Below are 26171 nucleotides of genomic sequence, written 5' to 3'. Positions count from 1 at the left end.
TTTGTAGTGCTGACTTTCGCTGTAACTTTTGTGCTGTGCGTTCAGTACACATCCATCTGCATAGTTGATCAGGCTTTCATCGCCTCTTGCCCCATTGCATTGTAGATAGTATATATTTAACACCAGGTGACACAGTCTGTCAGTGTCATAACATAAGTGCTGGATCATAACCTCTGCTGGACACCGGTTGGCGCTGGCACTGCTTTCTAAGGTCATGTAGCTTTTCCAGCATTTGGCTTCTACTTCAAAGGCAGCTGCTTTCCATCCCGCCTTTAAACATCCACTGTTTTAATGCTGAAATGATATGAAGATGACCTTTTCTTAATGTAGGGGAATATTTGGATAAATAGCAATGACGATGCATTTATTTAATGAATAGAGGAATAGCGATATTTAAAGGGCTGGGTCACCTAAATTCCAAAAAAACATATTGTGTCACTTAACTGCAGGGGCGTCTAACTTTGTTTTGGTTTCCTTTGTGAATAGTTTTTTGTTTGGCTCTGAATAATCCATGTACAACATTCTAGTGAAGAAATCATTTTAATACATGAGTAAATATTTATGAAAACTGTCAAATAAAATAGCAAAAAATGCAACATGTTCATAGCTACATACTGCTGGAGGTAGGTGAAGAATACACTTCTTTAACTATTATTATAGTAGTTTGTTTTGAGGGGAACTTTAAATTCATAGGAAGGTTCCTGGGTAGGAGTTTGGTACTAATTACAGGTCAAATGGAGACAGTATTTAATTGCTGCTCTTCCAAATAACTGTTAGCATAACCTGCTCTTTTATACTCAGCTGGACATACAAAACATACAATTATTACATGAAGGTAGTTCCTCTAAAAAAAACATCAATAACAGTCCCAGAGCTTTGTCTTGTAATTAGTATCAAACATAGTTCTTTCGAGGAACCTTCCAGGAAACGATTAGCAAATGACTGATCCGTAAAATAAAGCATTACCCAAATTGCTAAGCTCCTTCATTCCTTCACTTCCTTTGTGTTCAGTGTCTGTGGGTGGCGTCTGTGTGCGCACTTTAGATCGATCTCTTTGTTCATCCATCCATCACGTATCAGACGCCGCTGATTAAATTTGAGGGGAAATTATAGATTTCACCATTTTCAAAAGTGCATTGACTCACCTGTGGGGAAGTACTGCTTCTACTCATTGAAGGAAAGTACAGCAGTGTTCAGGATCGAGTGGATTATGAGGCAGACAACGTGTTTACTGTGGCTCTGTTTTTGAAAAGCTGTCAGATGGAGACACGGCAACTGTTATTGGCCAATGTTGCCAAGACCGGCTAATGGATTAAAGACTCTTTGCATTTTCCAAAGCTCAGTGCCAGTTCCTGACTAATGTAGTTTTAGTGTGTGTTTCTGTAGTTCCTGACATATTCTGTTGTGTTCCTGCCTTCCCTGTAGTCTGCACGGTTCGCTGTCAGAAGTTCCTGATCTCGCGGGTCGGGGAGGACTGGATCTTCCTCATCCTGCTGGGACTCCTCATGGCCCTGGTCAGCTGGGTGGTGGACTTTTGCATCGCCATCTGTCTACAAGGTGAGACATGGAGGGAGGGAGGGAGGGGTTGGATTGTGTACCTACAGGTTGGGGCATGAACAGCGTCAATAAGCGAGGAGGAGGGAAAGAAGATGGTTTCAGGCATGTAGAATGGAATAGAAAAGAGGTGGGATGGATCCAGATAAGGAGACAGGGAGAGAAGGCTGGACAATAGAAAGGGGGACAAAGAGCATGTGTGTTTGCACACCAACCCAATCTTTCAGTTCCAGTTATGATACACAGCTCTGTTAATTGGTTCCAGAAAATGAATAAATGCCTGTCCCAAGGAAACACACACACAACACAAACTGTCTTTTAAAGTGTGTGTGTTTACTTGTGTGTGTGTGTATGTGCGTTATCTTACTTCCATCTTATGCTACTGTAAATGTGTCTCTTGCCAGATGTACAGCTGTTGTTTGTGAAGTGTACAGTATATATCCACATTTTACATACATGCACAGCTCTTCTTATCATGTATGCATGTGTGTTTCGGTTGTGGTTGACATGTCTTCCCTCTGTGTGTGTGCGTGTGTGTGCGTGTGTGTGTGCGTGTGTGTGCGTGTGTGTGTGTGTGTGTGTGTGTGTGTCCACAGCACAGAAGTGGATGTACGGTGGTCTGGACAGTAATGTGTTTCTGCAGTATCTGGCCTGGGTCACCTATCCTGTAGTCCTCATTACCTTCTCTGCTGGCTTCACCCAGATTCTTGCCCCACAGGCTGTTGGTACGATCAACACACACACACACACACACACACACACAGCATATATAGCTAAACCGCACTCAACACATGAACACTAAAGGCGCTTCGCTTGCTCTGCATATTACAGTCATTCTGAGCAAGAAGTTGGTTAAATGATTATACAATCACAAGAAAATGAATCAACAACTGATAATCAGTGACAGACATTCACAAATATTTGCTAGATTTACCTTCTTAAACATGTGGACTTGCTGTTTCTCTCTGTTTTCTGTAATTGTAAATTGAGTATTTGGAGGTTTTTGGCTGTTGGTCAGATGAAAGAAGCAATTGTAAAATGACGATTGAGTAATGGAAACTAGCTGCCAGATGAATCTGTATTGAAAACAGTTGTCAGTTTCAGCCTCGCATTTTTGCAGATACACTCAAAACAGGGCCAACAATGATGCCTTTATATGTACAGTATTCAGATTCAAGAAGTGGATTTAATGCTGCTAAATTTAGATGATAAAATGCTATCACACCCCAGCCCTGTCAACCCTACCATATATCATAAAGTTACTTCATAAACTGTGTTACACAAGTTTTTGCCCTAATTGGCATTCACAATTTTATAAAAAACATATATCCCCAACCTCTGCCCTCAGACAAAGCATTATAATGCAAATAATCCTGGAGAAATGAAACAGGACACATTAAGATGTCAGTGTGTGTGAGAGGAAAATGCTTATTATTAAAATCTTTGCTGGTACAGTTTCCCCTGTTACACAACATCCAGTGACTTTTGGTCCAGATGACACATCAGGTGGCAAATTCGAATGAGCACAAAATTGTGTGACATCGCAGCTGCCTTAGAACAGCACAAAGACGACTGAGATGAAACAACAGTAGCAGAACGGCACACAGTGAACTGACACCAGCAGACTGTATGACCAAAGTTCATGAATTAACATCGATGTCTGGAATAGCAAATGGCAGCAAGGTAGCATTCTGTCAGACAGAGATAGGGCAGAGTCGCACCATGTGCGGCTTGCTGATGTGTCAAGGCCTGAATGTCTGCAGCTATCTGAGTCACAGTATGTCCTGCTCCAGAAAGAGCTCATCCACTGGAGGGGGTCCTGGGCATGCAGACACAGTACAAACTGTACACCTCACCAAATCCATCCACTTCTTGTTCCTCATCTTCTCCCTCTGAAAACTAGTGAAATTAAACCCTGATAGCTTTCCTGAGTGGCTCTCTGCCACTTGAACCAGACTGATAGTGCCACCCTGGGCTGTAATGAACTCCTTAACACCCGTGTGTGTGTAAATGATAGTTCCCACAGTGTAACACCACTGTGACACACTGTGATTCTCCTCCCTGTCCCCGGGGGCTCCCCCTCTGCTTCAGGAGCAGATGAGCAAAGGAGTTCCGTGCACGGTTCAAAGCTGTTGTGCGCTCTAACGTTCATGTTAGGTTTGTCTGTGCAGCTCTCCATCAGGTGCCTCAAGTCATCTCTGCTGCAGGTGTAGCAGAGACTTTACTGTCACTCTCAGTAACAGGGGCTGAAGAGACGGGTGGGCTCCTGAGAATCTGAGGGTTCCCCTTCTGTCAGTGAGACGCCTCCTCTTCCCTTTCCCTCAGCTCCTTCAGTCACTGTTTGAATCTGCACCGTTGGTGGGACACAGTGTGGATTTCTGGTTGTTTGTTTCCTTCAGCATAATATGAAAAACATGCCAGCACCTACTGTGGAAATGATCTGAAGACGCTTAGGTCACGTTCATAAAGCTTAATTGAACATGGGCTCTATACACTGGTACTCAGTTGGCTTTTTGTATATGAGCACTGGAGACCAAACATGAGGACTCTTGGCCTATGTGATGGCCTGATGCAGTGTTGTCCCAAGAATGGAACATCGCAAAGCAGGTTTTTTCTCCAAAGTTAAAAATGTACAAAACAAAATCCTTTTTCCAAACTGTAATTTCCTGAGAGACAAAATTCAATCCAAAAAGACATGTTAGCCCTGTGTTAATTATTCCAAAGGTTGCATGCACAATACAAAGACACAGTCCTTTAAAATGAACATGTTTTTCAACCAGATGTGACTTTTGTGAGGTCACAGTTATGTCACACTGCAGATTGAGGTTGCTTTGCCTGCCGTGAGGTGGCCAGGTAACCAGCAGAGACTCCAGGAAGTTACTGCTGCAGGCCAAGAAATAGTCTCGCACATAAACCTCATAAAACCTCCGCACGTCTTTCTCACACTTCATTTCACCAGCACAGATACCACAGGCCATGATGTAATTGATGAGTGTTCATCTTGTTGGCGGAGGCTGTGTGTTTCCACTTTAAGGTCAGGAGCTCAGTGTGTTGTACGGTGTGCTGTGCTCCCCTGCAGGTTCAGGGATTCCAGAGATGAAGACCATCCTGAGAGGAGTTGTGCTGAAGGAATACCTCACCTTCAAAACTTTTGTGGCCAAAGTCATCGGTCTCACCTGTGCTCTGGGTAGCGGCATGCCCCTGGGCAAGGAGGTAACACGCACACACACACACAGCACTCTATGGGCCCACAAATGGCTGTATGCTCTGTGTACATCCATGGTTGTGCTTGTAGTCTTAACCCTACTTGCACACTAGCTTACTACCCTACTGGATGGGAAGATGCACTATGTTGGGACACCATGTGACACACACACACACACCCACAGAGCTCAAGCTGACAGCTATACCAATCAGTGACTCAGTCAATGTGTGGCTCAAAATGAAATCTCGAGGTTAAATGGTTAATATATGCTTTCTTGTTTTTGTGTTGTGTAGGTGTAAATGTGTGTCTCTGCTACTGACACACATAAAGTGCCATCACAGGACCATCTCATAACGGCTGATGAATTCAGCTGTGCTTCGTTATGTTAGCAAGGCCAGCAGAACTCAAACGCTGACCCACATTCAACAGTTCCGTTGTTTGCTAACACAGTTTGAGTGATTCACAGCGTTGAATCTTTGTTGGTGGTAAAATAGAGAATCCAGACTGGCACCAAGCTGGCATCAGGCTTCAACGGCAGCTTACACAACTTCAAAAATAAGACTCTAGTATTAGCACAGTGCTCCAGTTTTCTGCAGCTTCAGTTCAAATCACTATCAGTCATCAGAAACACATGTAGGTCAAAGTGAAGTGCAGGAGCGTTCACAGTCGTTTTACAGTAGCTGCATCGTGCCTGGAGTCACAGCATGCATACGTGCTGCAGTACCTGAACTTCCCTGGGGAACATAACGCCCCCCGGCTCATTCCAGTTCCCTACAGGTCGAGAGCAATGAGAAATCTGGAGATGGACAAGGCAGGAAGGCAGGAAGGCAGCAAGGCAGCAAGGCAGGAAGGAAGTCTCTAAAATTCACTTGAGAACTTTTCTATACCCAAAGGGATGGAGGAGAATTTTTTTCTACATATTTTCTGATCCCCCACCCACCCACGCAGATGTTGTTTTTGTCTTGTGGATTCATTTGTGTGTATGTGTGTGAGGAATTGTAATCTACACTACATTATACACAGTGTTTTTCAGCAAAAACAGTTTCAGGTAAATGCAGCATCCCCCAAAAGACTGCCTAGCCTGAAGACATACTTGCAGGAAAATATTTTCTCTCTCTCTCTCACACACACGCGCACACACACACACACACACACACACAAGCCACAGGCCCTTTCGCTCGTGTCCTCCTGCAGCAGCAGTTTGGATTCAGCGCAGGCCTCCGCCTTCCTTTAACTTGAGCATCACTTTTCTGATGCGATGTGCTCACTTTTAATCCTGTTAGTTCCACTTTGAACCTCATCCCCAGAATTTTAATATTCACTGCAGACTTTGTTGTTGTTGATGTCTTTTCAAAGAGTTTGTACGCGCTATCTTGTGTGACGCTCAGCAGACAGGAGGAGAAAGTGCTTTTTAGCTTTGCACGTGTTTATTGTGTCTTCTCCTCTTCCTGTCAGGGTCCGTTCGTACACATCGCCAGCTTGTGTGCCGCTCTCCTCAGCAAGTTCATGTCTCTGTTTGGAGGAATCTATGAGGTCAGTCTCTCTCTCCATTTTGCCAAACTGCTCAGGTGATGTAACTGTGTCTTACTGGTTTTACTGGCAAGCCTGTCGACAAACAAACTATTAAACATCTATTTCTTCTTGTTATTCTACAGACACACTGTACACTCAATAGACCATGTAGGAAACAATTTCAGCCTCTAACTCAAGTGATTGTTCTGTTCCATTACTATACATGGACTGTCCTGTCTCAAAGGTGAAGGATGATGGGACTGGCAAAGCATGCAAATAAGCAGTTATCTATCATGAAGTATCTGTAAAAGGAAAGACGGATTTTCAGTATGTGCATTAACACATAACAATACAAAAGTTTTGCATAGTATTTTTTTTGTCATTCCATCATTATGGAGTTTGTCATATAAAAACTCTTTAAACAAAAATTCAGAAGTTGGTATAGTACAAGTTGTGAAAAGCATATCATTGGTCTGGATGGTGCTAGCTGGCCACTAAGACGTAAACTCGCATTAGTTGATTTTTTTTGACCACTTGGGGGCAGCAGAAGCAAGCTGTGAATGCAATATTGAACATAGTCACCAGCTATGCTGATATGCTGAATGGTGAACTGTCTCCACATCTCCACCAGTATTCACCCTCTGTTTGCTCTGTTTTTGGTCTCCACCAACTCCTGAGGGGAAATATCTGTCTCTCTAACTGCTAAATGCTGCACTATGTTCACTGCTGTTTGGTTCGGAGAAGGTGGTGGACAGCGTGCTTTTCCAGCTTTCCAATGAGAGCTGTGAGAGTGATCCAAATCAGTGAAGCTGCAGGCTTGACAGAAGTCGAAGCTGTAATTCAAAGCGGCTCAAGAAGTGATTTTGCATCAGTTTCTGGATTATCAAAAATTGATCAGAAAAGTAGCAGGTTACATCTTCAGGCCGAGCTCACAGAATGATCACGTAAGAGAGAAAAATGACCTTTTTCCATGTGTTCAAGGAAGATTGAGTGAAGAAGAATGACAATGAAGATGAGTGTAGGAAATTATTTGCGACAGCGAGTTTGTCTGGGAGAAAATAAGACAAGACATAAAACACCTGAGAGAAGGCTGGTTTTTACTTAGTCTCCATCTATGTGTGCCTCTATCATTTGTTCAGCTGCAGTGGAAAGATGGCCGTGCACGCAGACATGAAATGCACATTTTTTTTCTCCTTCTCCTTAATTTCTTTCATCCCATGGAAAGTCAACAACCAGTAATAACCCATTTTATAAATGTTTAATCAGTTTGGTATTTGTCAGCAAATTGGATCTTTTTCATCTTCAAAACCAACTTTGCCCAGAGAGAGATGCTGCGAGATGGAGATGAAAATTCCATCAGGGGAAAGGAAGAGAAGGATGGGAAAGATGCAGATTGAGTGGAGGAAAAGGAAAGCAAAACCATTTTCTCCATCACCTCCTCCCTCCTCTCCGTTCTCCCTCCATCCCCCCTCTCTGTCCGCTGGGATAGGAGTCTGTGTGCTCGAGGAAGGCAGAGAAAAATCTTGACTCTCATCTCTCTTTTCTGAAAATGTGAGCACCTCTCTTGGGAGATGAAATGGTGAGGCGATAGTCGGGTTTGAAGGGACTACAGAGGCCAGTGACACAGAGGGACTGGTTGGAGCCAGAGCTCCAAAGTTCCCACTCTGAACCCACAGGATGGCCTTGAACTAAAGGAAGAAAGTGCTGTGTAGTCAGTTATGACAAAGCTGAGATCCTGATGGTTTGGAGGGATGGATTGGCCATCTATGCACTGAGAGTGAACAGAGTAACAGACACACCTGCAGCACATGGCAGAAAGTGTGTGGACACCTGCACATTATACCTGTGTGTGAACATTGAACACTGGCTTTATGCTTTCTGCCAGAGTTTAGATCCTGGCTGCAGGAGTCTCACTCCCCTTGTCATCCACTGCTCACCCCACTTTTGGTATAATAATGGTATTAAGTATTAGATATACTTTGAACATCTATTTCAAGGGAATAATACTGTGTATGAAATACGGAGGAGTTCAGCCAAACAACAGGCGGCTTTCTATTCTGCGGACAAATTCATAGCTGAGTTAGAAAAAGAAAGAACTGATTCCCACCGACGGGAAATGAGTCTTGCAACCTGCAACTCATTGAACATCATAAAGCAGATAAAAATACAAATACATCAAACATGTGTAAAGGTTTACAGCATCCGTTCCCACAGAACAGACTGCAGTGACCTCTGGATGTGGAAGACTCATCGTCTGCTGGAGATTGAGCGGCATCAACAGTTACAGGCATTTTAGGTGAAGACACTCGGCACCTCTGCTGGGCGTGGCTGTTGTCCGTCCACGTCGAGGAGGGAAGACAGATTGTTTCATGGGAGAAACATGCAAGACGCTGACATGCACTGAAGATCAGCTCAGTCCGTCTGAGTTGACTATGGTCTTCCTGTTGACAACAATGATCATCCACGTTGGCATTTACCTCATTCAGTAAATGTGACAGGAATGAGTTCACAACATCAACCTTTAATCTCTCTCTTCAGCACTCATCATCATCATCATCATCATCATCATCTCCCTATAACCCCGCAGTTACTCTTTCTCGCTCTCTCCTCCCTCCAGAGTGTCGTGCTGCATTTTATTGCATATTAATGCTGAAAGTGTGTGTGTGCGTGCATGTGCATGTTTGTGTGTGTGTGTGTGTGTGTGTGTGTGTGTGTGTGTGTGTGTGTGAAGTGTCCCTCTGCAGCAGTATCCCATCCTCTTCAGAGTTTGAAGTACAGTATGCTAATGCAGCCTGTGGGCTGTGAAAAGCAGCTTGTTGTTTCAGTGTGCTTTTAGACAGCGTGCTTTCCTTTACATTTCTATATGTGTACTCCACACACACGTGGAGAATACTATTATCTGAAAAAGGCACACCCGGAGCACATATACTTGTAATATGTGTCTTTATGAGACCTGTGTCAGTTGATTAAGGGTAAATGTTGGAGCTTAAGACATTAATGAAACTGGGCATAATGATTGAAAATCACACTGATATTTGTTAAATGTTACAGTGATGCACACAGAGTTAGTACTGACAGTAAAAAGAAGTGTTATTCATTGTTTGTGAGGAGCTAAACTTTGTCTCTTACTCCCAAACTTCCTGAAGGAGCCCGGGTCAAAGGTAATTCAGTTCACTCTTCCCAGCATGCTTCATGGTCCCTGTCCCAGTCTCATCAAGTTGATTGAAACTGTGGAAAAATAGCTTAACATTTATTCTAGTATCCAGTCTCTGGAACATGTTTTTAACCCTTTCAAATGAAGTTGCCTCTCTCTTTCCCCATGTGTTTTTTCGTATACTTTCCATCAAATAGAAATGTCATGTATGCAATTTTAGACACATTGTCCCACGATAGGATCTCTGGAAACTTTGGGCCAAATGCAAGAACAACACTTCTCAAGTCAGTAACTTAAATCCTCCCACATTTACAGGGCAAAGAAAATCCTCTCACTGTTTGAGTCATGTACAAATAGTGTATTTGAATGTGGTTACAAAAGAAACACTTGAGTAAAATGGAAGATGTTCTCTTGTTCTTTTGGCCGCAGATCGCTTTGCTTTGCTCTGCATTGTAATATTCTTCCCTTTACTTTTGGTTGACGTTTTTATGAATGAAACTTTTCCACCATTGAAGCAAAGCAGTCTTGTATATGTAGCCTCTGTACGTGGCTCCTTCAGTCAGGCCAGTGATCTCATTATCAAGCACCTCTTCACGAACACGTGGCATTCACTGAGTAGGAGCCGTTTGCAACCAGTTTGTGCAGCTGAATCTGACTCGTACATAAAAACACCAGAAGGAAAAAACGGAGTGCAAGTTTTGTATATGACCAACAAAAAAACGTTCTTGCATGAGGCCCAAATGTTCTCTGCTCAACGTGCGTTTGTTGATTGAGAACGTCTTATCACAGAGTGGTGAGACAAGTGTGTTTTATTAAAAAAGGAGTGCGAGTGTTCTCTGTCCCTGTGCTCTCCTGAAAATATTCAACAAAATTCTTGGAAAAAGTGATTTAAACTTGGAAGAAGTGGAAATGTTCCAGCCTGCTGGCACTTTTTAAAATATTCATTCAAGATTAACATGTTTCGCAGTGTAAGCTGGATTTACGACATCTTACTTGACCACCCCTTTATATTGCTCTGCGACCATCTTTCTCTGTGTGTGTGTGTGTGTGTGTGTGTGTGTGTGTGTGTGTGTGTGTGTGTCTGTGTATAAGCAGCAGCACAGCATGCTAATCAGAGTTACTTACTGTAAGTTTGTAAGGCCAGGATAAGCCATTGAGTGTACAGTCAAAGTGAGAGGCACACACACACACACACACACACACACAGACACTAACCTCTCTTTATCACTGCCATGCTGCGTGAAGGAAACCAGTCTCATAGGAATGAAGGTAAGTAAGGTCAGGCATGTCAGAATATTTCCCAGTGTGCACCGTGATCGTCTGCCCTGCAGTCATGCAGCTCAGTCTTTCCATTTATTCTGAAACCTCTCCTTCTACGTATTACACCACAACTCCTCATCTGATCCTCAGATCCTCGTTACGATTCTCTTAAGGACAGATAATCAGAGGTGGTCTTTGGGCGGACTGTGCTGCTAAAGCATGGAGCTACTTCATCCACTTTCTTTTTTTAATAGCTTCACAGGCTTCTCTAATGTCATGAAATTATGTTCTGAACTGCCACTTGGTGTCAGAGTCAGATTCATCAGTGGTTTAAAGAGATTGTCGGCATAGAAAAAGTGTGTTGAGTGTATTGAATTTTCACTATGCGCTCTGCTGACTGAACGGTAACCGTATCTCCGTGTGTGTTTCAGAACGAGTCGAGAAACATCGAGATGCTGGCTGCAGCCTGTGCTGTGGGAGTGGGCTGCTGTTTTGCCGCCCCCATAGGAGGTGAGTGCTATCATACAGACTTATAGACATGGTGAGCTTTATGTCACTCAGTGAGGATGTTATCGTGAAGACGTATGTCTATCTGTATACCTAATGTCATCTCATGTTACATTCAGACACCTTGGTGTATGTTAGTTCAGGTCTCACTACAAGTTAGTGTGAGTGACACCATTTAGTTGTCTTGTTCAGTCGTTGTACAGCTCAGTGTGTCAGTATATAGTTGAATAAATATTCAGCTGCAGTAACTGAGAACGTGTCTGAGTGCAGGCGCTGGTGCTGTCACCATGACACTAGTAAAACATAGTCACAAGGATTCTGCATGTCCAGAAGTGTCAGTTTGACGTATTTAAGACCCTGTGTATTCATACTTCAGTGTGTATCTTGCACCTCTGTCAAGAATACCATAATCATGAGACTTTGTGTGCTGTGCTGATAATCATGTGTGACCCAGGCCTCTGTGAGGACAGAATCATGTGTAGCACATGATGGCCAAAATGTGACCAGTTGCATTTCAATGGTATGCAATATATGTGTGTGTGTGTGTGTGTGTGTTTTCCAGGTGTGTTGTTCAGTATTGAAGTAACATCCACGTTCTTTGCGGTGAGGAACTACTGGAGAGGTTTCTTTGCTGCTACCTTCAGTGCCTTCATCTTCAGAGTACTGGCTGTCTGGAACAGAGACGAAGGTAAGGTGGATTATCAATGGGAAGCGCAGGTACAGTGTATCAGAGCTGAGGCATGTGGACGTGATGAAGAGCCACCCTGGGCTGGAAACGTTTCTTTTTAAAGTCAGAAAAGGAGCGTTCTGCAGTGTTATGAGTCCTTGTGTAACAGATGACTACTACCTACTAGTTCTGAGTAATCTGAGACCTCTCGCAGGTTGTATGTAGGTTGGATATGGGGGTGATTTGGAGCCGTGTTTGTGTGAGCTGATGTGTGTAATTTGTATATCTTGTTAAATCTAAAATATGAACATAAAAAGCAACATAAGGCTCCAACAGTATGTCCAACATAAACAAAAACAAGACAGCGTACCAATGTTCTCCACCTACAGCAGCTGGATTTAGATGTTTCATTTTGGCTGTGTGCACCGATGCATTTAAGAAAGAGATTTAAATTTAAGCTCCTGTAAACACGTGTTTTTAACGTTACCGACACGGGTGGAACTCACAAAGCTGAGTATGAAAATAACGCTGATGCAGTCCATCTGACAGAGGTGATGTTGAGTAGCCACACACCTGTCTCATCAAGCTCCTGCAGGAAAACACAGGTGTAGCTGTTGTTTCTGCTACAGCAGGAAACTAACCAGAGTTTCAGTTTCCAGAAGCAGATGTTCAAACTCTCAGCCAATCAGATCGCTTGCTCATGATTTCCAGTGCCTTGTTAAAGCAAGTTTTAGACAGCATGTTCTCCAGCCCTGTGCAGGACTGTTAGTTTAGGAGTTCTTGTCAGCACCTCCACAATGAGCTCAGCTTTTTGTTTACTTCTCTCTCGTTACCTTCCATTACAGGCAGAACAACTGCTCTAACACTTGTACTGTACTGCAGCTCATTGCAGGACCCGAGAGCTTGCCCTGGACCGAGTCTTATAATTTGGATGATTGTTCTGGCGGTGGCCTCTTCTCTTCCTCACTCTTGCTGTACTTTGTCTTCCTGCAGAGACCATTACAGCCCTTTTTAAAACCCGTTTCCGGCTAGACTTTCCCTTCGACCTCCAGGAGCTTCCTGCCTTCGCCGTCATTGGGTAAGTGCGAATGTGAAATTAAAAATGAGGCATCAGGTCAAAACCATCCATTTTTAACCATTAATTTACAACTTACGTGCTCTTTATGAATGATTCATAGTGAGAAAGTGGTAAGAAATGTTTTTTTTAACCATTACTGGTACCAAAGTGAACATGGCTTTGATTTGTCATAAAGGTCCATAGAAAGGTCGAATAAGTTCAGACGCTGACTCATTGTTTTTGCCCATCTGGTTGCTCTCACAGGTATTCCCATTACCTGTGACTGCAGCATGAATTCAGGTATTAATCAGGTACTGACTGTAGCCTGTGAAGGTGTTACTTCAGGGTAGCCTGCGTGAGTCACCTATCATGGATAATTCAGCCTGCAACAGTTGCGAGCTCACTGAGGCATGTCTTATTTTATCCTGCCTTAGCCTGAGGGCGCCTCCGTGGCTGTGAATGAGACCACGGGCTCCTGGAAGGAAGGTGGAGAGATGGGAGAAGCGCTCTCCCTCCCCCTCCCTCTCTCACGCTGTCTTAGATGAAAGCTCATGCCTGTATGTAACTCTGCGTAGGCTCCCCAAGAGAAGAAAATCCCTCTCTTCTTTTCTTTCTTGGCTTTGTTCTCGGGTTTTTTTTTTTTTTTTTGGTCCAGAGGTGTGAACACCCACTGCTGCATCAGTGACTTTCACATACAGTAAATTTAACACTGCCTCCAGAGAGAGAGAGTGCTTAGCCCCAGTTTTACACTGTGCTACAGTGTGTGCATGTGCACTGATGTGTGTGTGTGAGGAGGAGGAGGAGGAGGAGGAAGAGGAGGAGGAGTGTGCATCCGTATAGATTCCATCTTCCCCAGCTTTCCCAGTTGCCACTTGGGGAAAGTCGCTCAGCGTCTCAGTCAACTAGGCCACAAAGAGTTTGTTCTGTGCTACATGCTGCCAAGGGCACGTCTATGAAGACTCACACACTATTCTACTTCCTGTTTCCACCTTCAGGCTGTAGGAGTGAGGATCACTGGGGCACAAGGACACTGAAACACCACATGACTCCTTTGCACAAAACATATGCACATACATGCAGTACAGTGAATATATAAGTGGGAGTCAGTACATATACATAGTTGTGATGAGAGCCCCCCCCCCCCCACGCCCCCATTGGGCATTTTCACGATAGCCTCATTTTGTATTTTGTGCTGTGCTTGCAGCAAATTCATTTTCAGGTTTGAGAAGCATTGAGCTTCAAGGGGCTCTGTAAATAGTCAAAACTGTGTTTACGTGCAGTGTTGAAGTGTCCTTGAACTCTAACTGTAACGCCTTCCATTTCATTGCACAGTTGAGTTTCTTTTTTTTTCTTTTTTTTTTTTCAAAATACTTCACGGTCTTCTTTTGTCCCGTCTTTCATCACCTCCGCGCTATTCATGTGCACACATTTTGTCCTTGTGCACACGCGAGTAGAGTGTCAGATATAGTACAAACAATACAGAGAGCGAGGCTGGCAGTTGTCTTTATTTTTGTTAGTGTCAACAAATCCCATGAGAAGACCAAAACAAACATCGTGTCAGTCCGTCTCTCAGTACCCTCAACCTCCCTGCCCTGTGGGTCTCAGCCCCAAGCCCGCTGCTTACGACTGGGGATGTGAATCTTCTCAAATATGTGCTCAAATACAAATATGTACCTGGGTGAAAAACGCTTTTATCTCTCATGCTGTCACACTGTTTAATGCTCATGGTGACTCAGCTGATGATCGGCTTTCCATGTAGCACTGCAGGGTGGTGATGGAGATCTCGTTTTAGGCGTGGATGATTGGGTGGGATGATAATGGATGGATGTCACTGATGGACATTATTATCTGACTGTGTGTGTTTTTTGTTTTTTTAATAATTGCTGTTAAGTGTTTTGTATTTGTTAGATTTTATGTTAAAGTCTGTGTTCTGTGATTTATGCGGCTGTGAGACTGATTTCCTCTGGGGGACAATAAGCTTGAAGTTGAAAATTTATTCATCGTTGAGCTTTAATTTTCTTTTTCTTAAGGCAAAATAATTTCCCAAAGTAGCTGGTCACTGTCGTTTTCAGCAAACATTATTCAAATGGGAGGAAATACTGAGCTGCAGTCAGCAGCACAGATGCTTATGTCTGCATAGAACTGGTTCTTTTTGATTTCTTTCATTTCATTTTCTCATGATTTATGAAACAAAGTCAGCTCATTAGTTTGTGGAGCGACGGACATTTAATTAACTTCACGTGATAGCTGATTGTAGATATTTAGTTTCAAACACTTATTGAAAAAGGCCAAACATTCTCTGTTTCCAACTAATTTGCTGCTTTTCTCTGTTTATTTCAACGTAGCTAGAATATCTTTGGGTTTTGGATGACAAAATAAATAATTTAATGACATCGCCATGGGCTCTGGGAAATAGTGATTTACATAATTTATATATATTTTAAAGAGTCCGATTAGTCGGTACTGAAAATAAACATCAGTTACAGCCCTGCCGTCCGTCAGTGGCATCTTTTCCTGACCGTACCCCTAACCCTGCATGGCCTATAATGGGACCCTAACCCTCAGTCAGGTCTTCACCATTAATCCAGATTCCCACCGTGAACCAGCCCAAAGAGAGGACATTTGGTCCTTTTTAAGGGTTCGACTACAAAGAACACACGAAGGCACACATGCAGTGTTTTCCTCGGCTGCACGACGGGGGCGAAGACTCCCTCATCATCCTGTTCATAATTTATTCAGAGATATTTGACAGAATTAATAATGCAGCAAGATAAATTTATAAGCATTAGGTTGTCTGCACAGCTGTCTGAGTCTATTCTTTCTCTCTCTGCCGATCTCTCGCTCTCACTGTCATGAAGAGGACTCCCACTGAGCTTTTAAACGCATGCTTATGTAAACCTCTGCTTTGACTCCCCCACACATCCCCATTTGCCTGTGTGCTCTCACTCCCTCTCACTCTCTCCCCCTCTCTTAGCTGGAATTCCCTCTTCGTGTTTCATCTCTAGCATGTTCCTGCTCTCAGTCTACAGTATTTCTTTTCCTCTGTTGTCCTCTTCTGTATCTGCAGAACATCCCTCCTACGTGTTTCATCGATTTTCTCGCTTCCCTTCCTTCCTGTCAGATTTTTACATATCCCTCGTACAGTATGATGATTTTACCTACTGTAAAACTCATTCAACTGCATCGTATTTGCATCTATCACTGCCGTCAGCTTCCAGTGTAGTGGAGACTCATTATGTTTACATTGTATTTATATTTGTGCTGGCGATAACCTGTGGAGGTGGTGCTTTAATTAGTGTAAGCCTGGACTTATTCATTCCAGCCAGTTTCAGTTTGATTACCCAGAACGCATTTTTATGCAAAGTAGAAAAATACCTTCAATGCATTCTGATGTGTGTGTGTGTGTGTCTCTGTGTGCAGGATTGCCAGTGGTTTTGGTGGGGCTTTGTTTGTCTACCTGAACCGGCTGATTGTCCAGTTCATCAGGAAACAGAAGGCCATCAACAGATTCCTCATGAAGAAGTCAGTCTAACCAAGAACGTTCACTCAGCTGCTCTGTGCTTTGATGCAATTTTAAGACCCACTACATTTACTTCTGTGCTATAGTTACTTTCCAGATGAAGATTTTTCATATAAAACATGAGATACATTTATGAAATATGATGCATTGTTGTAGATTTAGCTTTATTGGCTCCAAATAGGAATGAAAATGAGGTACAGGCCTACATGTGTTTTAGTGGGAGTAACCTGCCTCATAATGTAGGTTGATTAGTACACGTAATGTTATTCAGTCTCAGAGTTTGATCAGGGTACGATCAGGCATCTCAACAGCATTTATTTGGCAGAAAAGCCATTTGATAAGAGTAGAGCAGGGAGTCGCACAGGAGGATGTGTATTGTTGGTTCAGTGGTGAGTTATGTAGCTGTCTACTCTGAATGAAGCGTCTGTCCCAAACATTCTCCAAGATCATTTTTTATGAATTACTAATCATAAAAAAGACAGCTGAAACGACACCGCTTCCAGCTTCTCGGAAGAGTGGATTCACTGCTTTCTTTGTCATGTTATTTTAATCTGAATGCATGTGTGAGTTCTGGACTTTGATCAAACAAAACAAGACATCTGAAGACGTCACCTAAGAGTCTGGGAAGTTGCATTTTTTCACATTTTTTTCTGTATTTTACACTGTTGTATAATGATCAAAGAATAACACTTTTGCCAGTAAGCCCATTTAAATGTGTTCGATACCTGTTGTTCGGTTTTGTTTTTCCTGTCTTTCATACACTCTCTCTTCACTCACCCTCTGTCAGACGTCTGCTGTATCCTGCACTGGTCACTTTACTCGTTTCCACTCTGACGTTTCCCCCCGGCTTTGGACAGTTTATGGCTGGCAAGGTAGGTTCTGCACACCCACACCCACAACACATGCTGTCATTCTTTATACCCACTGCACCGCAGCCATTACTGTAATTCAGAAATGTGGAAGCAAGCCTGTGGCATTATGGGCCTTTACCTGTCGACATAACATATTGGTTATGTGCTCAGTCTGCAGCAACGCAACAAGTCTCCAACTCTGAATTGAAGTGAACTTTCTCTTTCTTGATGTCTATCAGCAGCCTTAGGCGTGATTTCGATTTCCGACATGATGCATGTTACGCTTCGGCTGTGGTCCTGATGCAGCTGCACAGAGCAGCTGTGTAATGAACCATTTCAGATCATTATTTTGTTTCATAACAGCCTGATTTCCATTCGTGCCTCTGTGGGACTGGTTTGTAACACTGGTTCACACGTGCTTTTATGTGTGTCATCTTCTTACTGTCCTTTTACTCCTGGGATGATGTGTATACGTGTGTGCATGTGTGTGTGTGTGTGCATGCATGGGACTTCTCTCCAATTTCACTCCCTTCATCTCTCTAATTATCAGAGTTCGAAGCGGAAAATTCTGTGCATCCTCAAGCCGTACACACACATTCTCCCTCTCAGCTTGGCTCCTAATGAGAGGGTGAGTCAGGCGTCTGAAGCTCTGACTCTGCCTCCGCTGACCCTGCTCTTTAAGCCCGTCTCTGGAGAGTTGTGTATCTTAAGTCCTTCTGTCTTGCCCTCATACTCCTCAGTCATCGTTTCTTTGACATTATCACCAGCGGTGTCTCCAGCTATCGCAGCTTTAAAACGGCGACAGATTCATCTGTCGCCGTACACTCCCTGCCTGCTATCATAGATCTTCAGTGACATCTCTCGAGACACTTTCAGCGCACCATCTATCTATTCTGTCTCGCTATATTCACTTTGCATTTAAAGGATTTTTTTATTTCCAGGTAGTCGTGTTTACATTTACGTCTGGATTCAGATGCATAGAGGGGTTTGATGTGATTCCTGGATAAAGAGCAGGGGGCCTGCTCACATTTTGGAGTACCTTGGTGAACATATAGTGCCATTAGGCAGCTCTTATGCTTGTTTTATTACACTATCTTACTGTAGATTTGGGTCAGTTTTCAAAAAAAGGCCCACCCATATGCCCACCCATGTTTGCATATGTTGACGATGTCACTTCCTGTGGCCTTTAGCTGACCCAGAAGGAGTCTCTGGTGACGTTACTGGACAACCGGACGTGGGCCAAGCAGGGCATCGCTGAGGAGTTCGACTACATCGGCCACTCTCAAGCCTGGAAGCACCCACAGGTCAACGTCTTCGTCACCCTGGTCCTCTTCATCGTCATGAAGGTAGGAGAGAAAACCTGTGAAAAGATGCTGGGATTTCAAAAGAAGCTTTGCGTTAACTCATGTCAGGAAACACATGCATAATGTTGCGATGTTTGTTTTTCTTTCCTCTATGCTTTCAATGTTTCCTTCACTTCCTCTCTGTATGTGAAATCCACACATGCAGTATGCTGCTGCTGGCTGCAGAAAGTGGCATTGAAGGTAAAGGAAGGTCATGAGGAGAGTGGGAATTGATTGTGAACGTATTATAGATGGGAGGATTCTGCCCTTTTTATTCAAAACTGGACCCAGGCTAATGGGAAAGTATTGGAACAGAGCCCATCTCCCCTTGTCACTGGTAAAGAACAAAGGGACCACGTTGAAAAAAGTGCTGGAAAAGTGGCCTATCTCCTCCTCACTGCGCTCCAAAGTTCTGTTCCCTGGAGGCCTTTTTAAAGTTTGGGTCCACTTTGATGCCATATCACTGAGTGAAAGAGCTGATGGGACCATGTACAAAAAGAAATAGAACAGAACATGTCTTCATACTGTTACACTTTATGCTGCAGAGACCATCGTGAACGACTGGGGCTCAGCCTGTCCTGTTTGATGATAAGGTCAAATGAAAGATGTTCAGTAAAAGGAATTGGATCCAGCCTGCAGACAGTATGGCTTTATGTCATAAGTAAGGCCAGAGGTAGGCTGTGACAGCCAGTTCTACTCTGGATGCATGCATAGCCGAATCTGTTGAGCAAACCTTTCGTCCCTCCTCACTCTTTATTAGTGAGGAGCCTGTAGAGAAGAGTCCAGTAGCAGCCGCTCATATGGAGCCACAGCTGACAGTCGTTTTTGCCGGACAAAATAACAAATATGACCCAGCAGCAGTGTTTATGAGGGAAAAGATACATCCCACTGTAACACAGCTCTGCGACCGCGAGAGGACGGTGTGTTTGTGCCGTTCAGCGAGACCAACAGAGTGGTGACTGATCTCCAGAACAGATCACCTCATCAATTTCAAGAGAATGTCCCACTGAAGACAAAGCTGATAACAGATCTGTGAGTTTTAGATGCCTATAACTTTAGTTGCTAAATAAGCTAAAACTTGCTGTCATTAGAGTCATTAAGAGGATTCAGATATGATCAAATGCTCTTTTTAAGTATAGCACTTTTATTTTTACAATATTTTTTCTTTATAAATGACAGAGGGGGCATAAGTTAAGGATCTAAAGATGTGTCAGTAATCAGACTGCACAGCCATGACAAAAGAGGGAGATGCTCACAACCAACACGTTATCTATTTAAAAAAAAAAAAAAAGAGCCAACCTGAGAGGAGAACTTAGACTCACAGTGGTATGTGTAATCAGTCAGATCAGCAGTGTAGGTGGGTGCGTGAGTGGAGAAGTGTGTGAGTGCAGCAACACAAGCAAGCGTCATCCAAAAACCGAACGCAACCTGCGAGCTCCACGAGAGTTTTAAAAGGAGTGCAGGTGTGCCTGTGTTACTGATGAGCTTAACTTCTCCAGGATGCAAAAATATAAATGTCTTCACCAGAAAATAACATGAACTGTGATATATCTTGTCTGTAGTCTATAAATCTAACATCTCACTGGAAAAATGTGCTTGGTGATGATTAGAACATTCTGTGAGTGTCATTAAAGGGTCTATTGACCAACATGTTGACAGCAGAATTTTTAGAAATGTCAGTAAATTTGAGGTCAATCACATGGCAAATGACATCCACACAAGATGTTGGGATCACAGCGGAGATAGAAGGTGTGGTGAAGGTGGATATGCAGCAAGTGTGTCAGCATCTGCTCTAACTCCCCAGCTTCTCAGTGAGGGGGAAAGACATCACTGCGGTGTAAAGTATTGGAACCAGGCCAATGCAGCTGAACAGTCACAATGTTCAGCATTCATTTTCCTCTTACGATAGAAAAGTCTCCCGCTTCTCTTTTGGTCTCCATAACGACAAGAGGCCAAATGGAGTTTGGGAGCCCAGAAGAACTCCGTGTCCTACCAGCTCGCCCGCTGCTGTTACAGTGGCTGTTTAAGGGCTGCTGGAGGAGAGTGCTGCTTGTGTTGTGATTAGATGAGCTTTTTTATGTCACCTGGATTTATTTGGGTTGCTCTGTTCAGCTGAAATGAGATGTCCTTTACACGTACAGAAAAAAAAACAAAAAAAAAACAGAGGTTACAAATCTCCCCTCAATGCATCATGAGCTGTGTGTGCGTGTGTGTGTGTGTGTGTGTGTGTGTGTATGTGTGTGAGAGAGAGCTTTCCCCTGCAGAAATGTGAGTAGGTGCAGAATAGGGTGGAAGTTGGTTATGTGATTGTATGTATGTGTGTGTATGTGTGTGTTTGGGGGGGGTGAGTAATGGACAGTTGACTGCAGGAGTGTTAGAGAAGTCAGTTTTTCTGATTTTTTTCATACCAGACCTAAAGTTTTTCAACTCTCAGCGACCAGAAAAAAAAAACAAAAAAACAAAACGTGCAGTGGTCAGCACGGACTAGCGGCTCGGCACCATCATAACAGCTCCCACCATCTGCTTCTCAACAGAAGGCAGAACTGCATCAAAGTAAAAGTGTAAATGTGTCACAGACATTGACAGTGGCGGTTTCTGTTGCTTTTAAACGGGCCACCATCATTGTGGCGCTTCCTATTTCCACCTCTCCTCCATTGTGCGATTTGGTGAAAAGTGAAAAATGATGATCCCATGAAGATGTTAAGGTTTAAATTGGAGTACGCCACCTTAACTAACGCCTTTGTGCAGCTCTGGTTATTAAATGAAATTAATTGTACCAATCCAATCGTGTCATATTTCCTTGAGATGCCGTGTGGAGACTTTATGACTCTTCTCTGTTATCTCTCTGTTATATGTTAAACTGTATATCCACATGGCCACCGCCGAGCCAAAGTCTTGTTTTACGATTATAGCTTAATACTAATAGAAGAAGTTTTAGTGTGAAGAAACTTGAGACATCTAATAACTTTTAAAAACACAGTCGTCTCAGGAAAGTTGAGCTGAACTGCTGCCAGGCAACCTGCACCGCAAAATGTGGTTAAAGACACTCAGTGAAACAAGCACTCAACACGGGCCAGAAGCTCCAGTGTCAACGTTATGTAAGCGCCGAAGCGATGGTGTGACAGCGTGTCCTGCAGTAATGGCAGAAACTGAATCAGTGTGTCTTTGTCATTGGAGCCGGACAGTGCAATGAGAACGTCTCCCTCAACCTTGTCTCTGTTTGCATCTCAAAATACGGCTGTCAGAAACCAATTTCGATTACTTTCTGAAGCCAGTTTCACTGAATCAACTTTTCTTGCTGAAGCCGAGCCGCCTCCTCTCTCATCCCTCTGTACGTGTGTGTGTCTCGGTCCCGTCCTGCTCCCGTCCTCCTCCTGTCCTTTAGCGAAATGCTCTGATGGCTCCCAGCGTCACTCCTCTCAGTGTGACGTCTAACCTCTGCCTGTGTGTGTGTTAGCGTCCTCGGTGCATGTATAGGGTTACCAAAGACAAATGCAGCTTTCCCCATATGTGACATAGAGGTGAGAGGTGTGCGCTATACAGTACGAACAAAAACGCACATTTTCTACCCACCTGCACAATCTCATCGAGCTGCTCTCCACATCTATCTGTGGCCACGCACTGACTCACGTCCTCTTTCTCACTTACACGCACACACAGCATTCAAAGTGAGGCTGTAATGGCTCTGTCTAATTACAGCCTTTGGTTTTCCTGGATTCAGCCTGGTGATTTTCAAAGGGGAGATTGCTCTCCCCCTCTGCTTCTTGGTAATGAATGGTTCTTTTATTCGACATGGCAGCCATCTTGTCTTGTTGCTCCTTTTCATGCCCAAGCTTCTGGAAGGCTCTCATTCCAGCTGCTAAACTTTTGAAAGTGAAGGTGCGTGCAAAGTGTGGAGTTTCAGGAAGTCCGTGTCGGCGGGTCAAGGAACGAAGCTGCTATTATTGCTTTAATTGGATGTGTTTGTGTGCAGCGCTAGCAGGGAGCAAAGAGTGGATCCACGCTGAGAGGGCTGAAATGCTGCTCATCGTGAGGTTTGCTGCACCTGTTGTGAGGGAGATGAGCGTCCGCTGGGGCACTGCTGAGAAAGTTTTGGTGTATTTGTAACTTTGGAGCACACCTGAAACCACGCACGCACACACACCTACACGCAAACCTGCAGACTCATTTGGTATGCTTTGTAGTTTAATGCTATTTTTAGTGGTGTGCAATTATGCACATCAACAGCTCTCGGTGAAGAATGCCTTTATTAATACAGGTGTGTGTCTGTGTGCGTGTGTGTGTGTGTGTGTGTGTGCGCGCGTGTGCGTGTCAGAGTGACAGAGAGCTGGCGGGACTGTAATTGGAGTGGGAATAGAGTAAGGGCCCCTGAGGGTCCCCTGAGGCCCCCAGGCGATAGACTGTCCTCTGAATGTGACACACACACAAGCATAGAGGTGGTAGAGAGGCTCCCAGATGACTGACAAATTAAATAGAGTCTAAATGTCCTGGATACTGCGTCATAACTGATACCCTTGACCTGAGTATCCTTCACTTCTCCCTTCTCGCTCACTTGTGTCTCCTGCTTTTGTTTTCTCTCTCTGTCAGCTCTCTTTGTCCTCGTGTTCACCTTAGCACCACAACTTTTTGCCTCTTTCTGAAATGTTAAAATAAACAAAAATCAAGATGAATTGAGGCTCCAGGGGCAGGAACTATGGCAGCACAGGCTTTGACTGATGACTGTCATAATTAAGTTTGATGTCATATATTTGTATGGAAATCACTAATAGATTCCTTCATTGTTTCAGTTGACCCAAGGGGGTCTGTCAGGGCTCTATTTAGAGTATCTAATTGCATATTTAAAGAGTTTTAGATGGTGGCCTTTCCAAAAAATGCCAGAACAAAAGTATACTTAGATTAAGCAATGTGCTTGGCTGCTTTAATTTAAGCTAAACATTAGCATGTCTGGCTAATTAGTTTACTACTTTCAGTAGTAACAGAGCATTTCTTCCAAAACCAGGGAACATTTCAGAATTTTGTGGGCTTCCAGGTTAATGTTATCAAAGACAATGTGTGAAGGCAGCCAACCTGATGCAATCACTTCATATGCATAATATGCTTCTCAGATGCTGGCTTCTCACCAAATCAGTGTTTCAAACCGATGTGTTGAGCTAACATTAGCTACAGATGACAAAACCTGCAAAGGACAGTGATGATTTGAGCTTATAAATTCAGCAGTCAGGGGCTCGAAATGAGAAACCTACTTTTGTTTGGCCTCTGTATGAAATCAAGGACCCACTGTTTCAAAAAATGATTATGAATTATGACGGTGATTCTGCCACCATTATCTTTGTAAGCTGAGTATCTGCTGCCTGACAGCGTACAGTCTGACAGGTGTAGAAATAGTAATATTCTCCACTGAGAGCCGTGATGAGAATAATTCAAATTAAACACGTGATAAAACATGTTCATGCATCCTGCAGGATAATCTGATGAAATTCAATTCGAGTTGAGGATTTCCCATAAGTAATCAGGGTAGTATTGATCAATTATATGATAAATGTGCAATTAATCTAACTGCACCATATCTATTGGCTATCTGTTTGCTTTAATGGAAGGCCAGCGTTCACCTGAACTCAACCTGCAGCTCTCGGTCTGCCGCAGTGTTTCGTCGATAGATGCAGGAGCAGGTGCTGTAGTTCAGTAGTTCAGCAGCTCCAGTCTTTACGTAATAGTATTGTGACCTCAAGTGCACAGCTCTGCAGAAATTGAATTGACAGATAAATTTATTCAGCTGAATAAGTTGTAGAGAAATTTCACAGGCCATACTTCCTGCTCCTGTCTCTCATGGAGGCTTAGTCAGTTTCCTGTTCTCCGTGTTCAGAGGTCGCACATCTTCACATCTTCACATCAGAGGACAGGCTGTCTGTCTCGTCCATTCCTGATGAATTCATATTTGTCTGTTTTTTAGTTTGTTTTTTTTTTTTTTTATTTAGAGTGGATGGTATAAAAGCCAGTCAAGCAGTTATTATTATTGGACACCTTTCTTGTCGATAGGTCAAAACAACCAATGACTAGTCCTGAAACAGTTACACAATTTCCTGATTTGTCACCTCTATGTGACATGATTGGTCATCACTGGTCGATTTAAATGTCAGAACCCTCTCCCTGCCAGACTCTGCCTGATGGAACAGACTGCTGAAGACTGATGGATTTGAATGGGATCACACTTCACCTGAGCCTCGTCACTGCAGTCTTACATCCTTAAGAAACAGCCAATCAGACATGAAGACGCAGCCTTTCCCTTTTCACACCATCGATTTTCTCAGCTCTCAAACCAGTCAGTCACTAGCTGTAAGAGAAAACCAAGACTTGTACGGATGTGAGTCATAGTATCCAGATTCCTCCAAAAGAATTAACCCAGTGTCCTTACTATCAGCAGCTTTGTCCTTATAATTCAGACGGCATCAGCATTACCGTCAGTTGGCCCGGCAGTGTATTTAGTGAGTATCGTGGAGACAATGGGCCGGTGCAGACAAAGAACCGCCTGTACGGCACAGATTGTGGCTCATACGAGTGATTTGATTTAAGAAAATTAGTCTTTCGTGCATTCAAACTTTCCTCTGATGAAACTGATGAGAGGTCCAGGCCTGACGCATGAGTCATTGTCATGAGTCGACTGTCTGCCGCAGGGGAAAAACTCTCCTTTATCTTAACGATTTTAATGCCTGAATCTGACATCCAGATGAACATACTGTATTGTAACCTGTGTCTATGATTTTTTTTTTTCCCACTTTAACTTGACCACCTCCCATTGAAGTCATTAAGAGCCTTTCTTTGCTGTCACAGCACAGTTCTGCATCGACAGAGTTGACAGCTTGAGTCATTTCTCCTGATTTCAGTCTCTAATTCGACTCCCAGCACTGTCACATTTCTGATGTTTTCATCTGCTGATTCCTGACAGCAACTATTTGTACATATTAAATGGGTGCTCATATAGGCAAAGATTTAATACACTGGCATCCACAAAGGCGCAGTTTGTCCACAATCATATAGATCTGGCTTCAGATCATATAGAGTAGATTATCTCTGCATGAGGGTCTGACCTGCTCAATTTAACACTGCTGCTGAGCCATAATCTGACATAAAGTAAATTACAGCCATACTACAATCTTAATAGCACATTATGATTGCCCTTGAATGATTGCCGTGTGCCATGAATGCATCAGCTTTGAAAGCATTAGAGAAAATTCTTTTTTGACCTTAAGAGAAGTGAGGGCCGAGTCACATTTACGTCCGAGTAGAGTGATCAGAACCAGCCGCTCGTATTTCAGTCAAGCAAACACATTACCAATAATGTCTGCTATGAAATCTGGCTCACATGCATTCACGGAATTTAATACATTTGTCCTGCTAAAATAGTTTAGCCCTGAAGCAGCGCTGTGACTTATAAGCCTCCTTAAGGCCACCGTCAAAATTCATGTGCTTCATTAACTCATTTTTAATTGGATTTTAATGTAGAAGATTTTCATGTAAGAGGCTTTCTTTCACTTGTTTTTTTG

At 43.4% G+C, this 26171-nt stretch overlaps 1 protein-coding gene across 7 annotated transcripts in view; it reads left to right on the top strand.

The window, feature by feature from the left end:
* Positions 1-26171, top strand: part of LOC143323221 (chloride channel protein 2-like) — a 140456-nt gene that overhangs the window by 64898 nt on the left and 49387 nt on the right. For 4 of the 7 annotated variants that reach the window (XR_013077393.1, XM_076734953.1, XM_076734950.1 and 1 more), the window contains exons 4-15: positions 1426-1557; positions 2151-2279; positions 4634-4767; positions 6215-6292; positions 9418-9432; positions 10671-10694; positions 11117-11195; positions 11755-11880; positions 12853-12937; positions 16337-16438; positions 17224-17308; positions 18478-18633. Coding sequence is in view for 6 of the 7 variants with exons in the window: in XM_076734953.1 (XP_076591068.1) it covers positions 1426-1557; positions 2151-2279; positions 4634-4767; positions 6215-6292; positions 9418-9432; positions 10671-10694; positions 11117-11195; positions 11755-11880; positions 12853-12937; positions 16337-16438; positions 17224-17308; positions 18478-18633 (1145 nt within the window). In the remaining variant the exon portion in view is untranslated. The remainder of the gene's footprint in view (positions 1-1425; positions 1558-2150; positions 2280-4633; positions 4768-6214; positions 6293-9417; positions 9433-10670; positions 10695-11116; positions 11196-11754; positions 11881-12852; positions 12938-16336; positions 16439-17223; positions 17309-18477; positions 18634-26171) is intronic. The other 3 variants (XM_076734955.1, XM_076734954.1, XM_076734951.1) reach the window with 1 other exon arrangement.

This window comes from Chaetodon auriga, chromosome 7, assembly GCF_051107435.1.
Source record: "Chaetodon auriga isolate fChaAug3 chromosome 7, fChaAug3.hap1, whole genome shotgun sequence".
NCBI classification, from domain to species: Eukaryota; Metazoa; Chordata; class Actinopteri; order Chaetodontiformes; family Chaetodontidae; genus Chaetodon; species Chaetodon auriga.
This window is presented reverse-complemented; position numbering and strand designations above follow the sequence as displayed.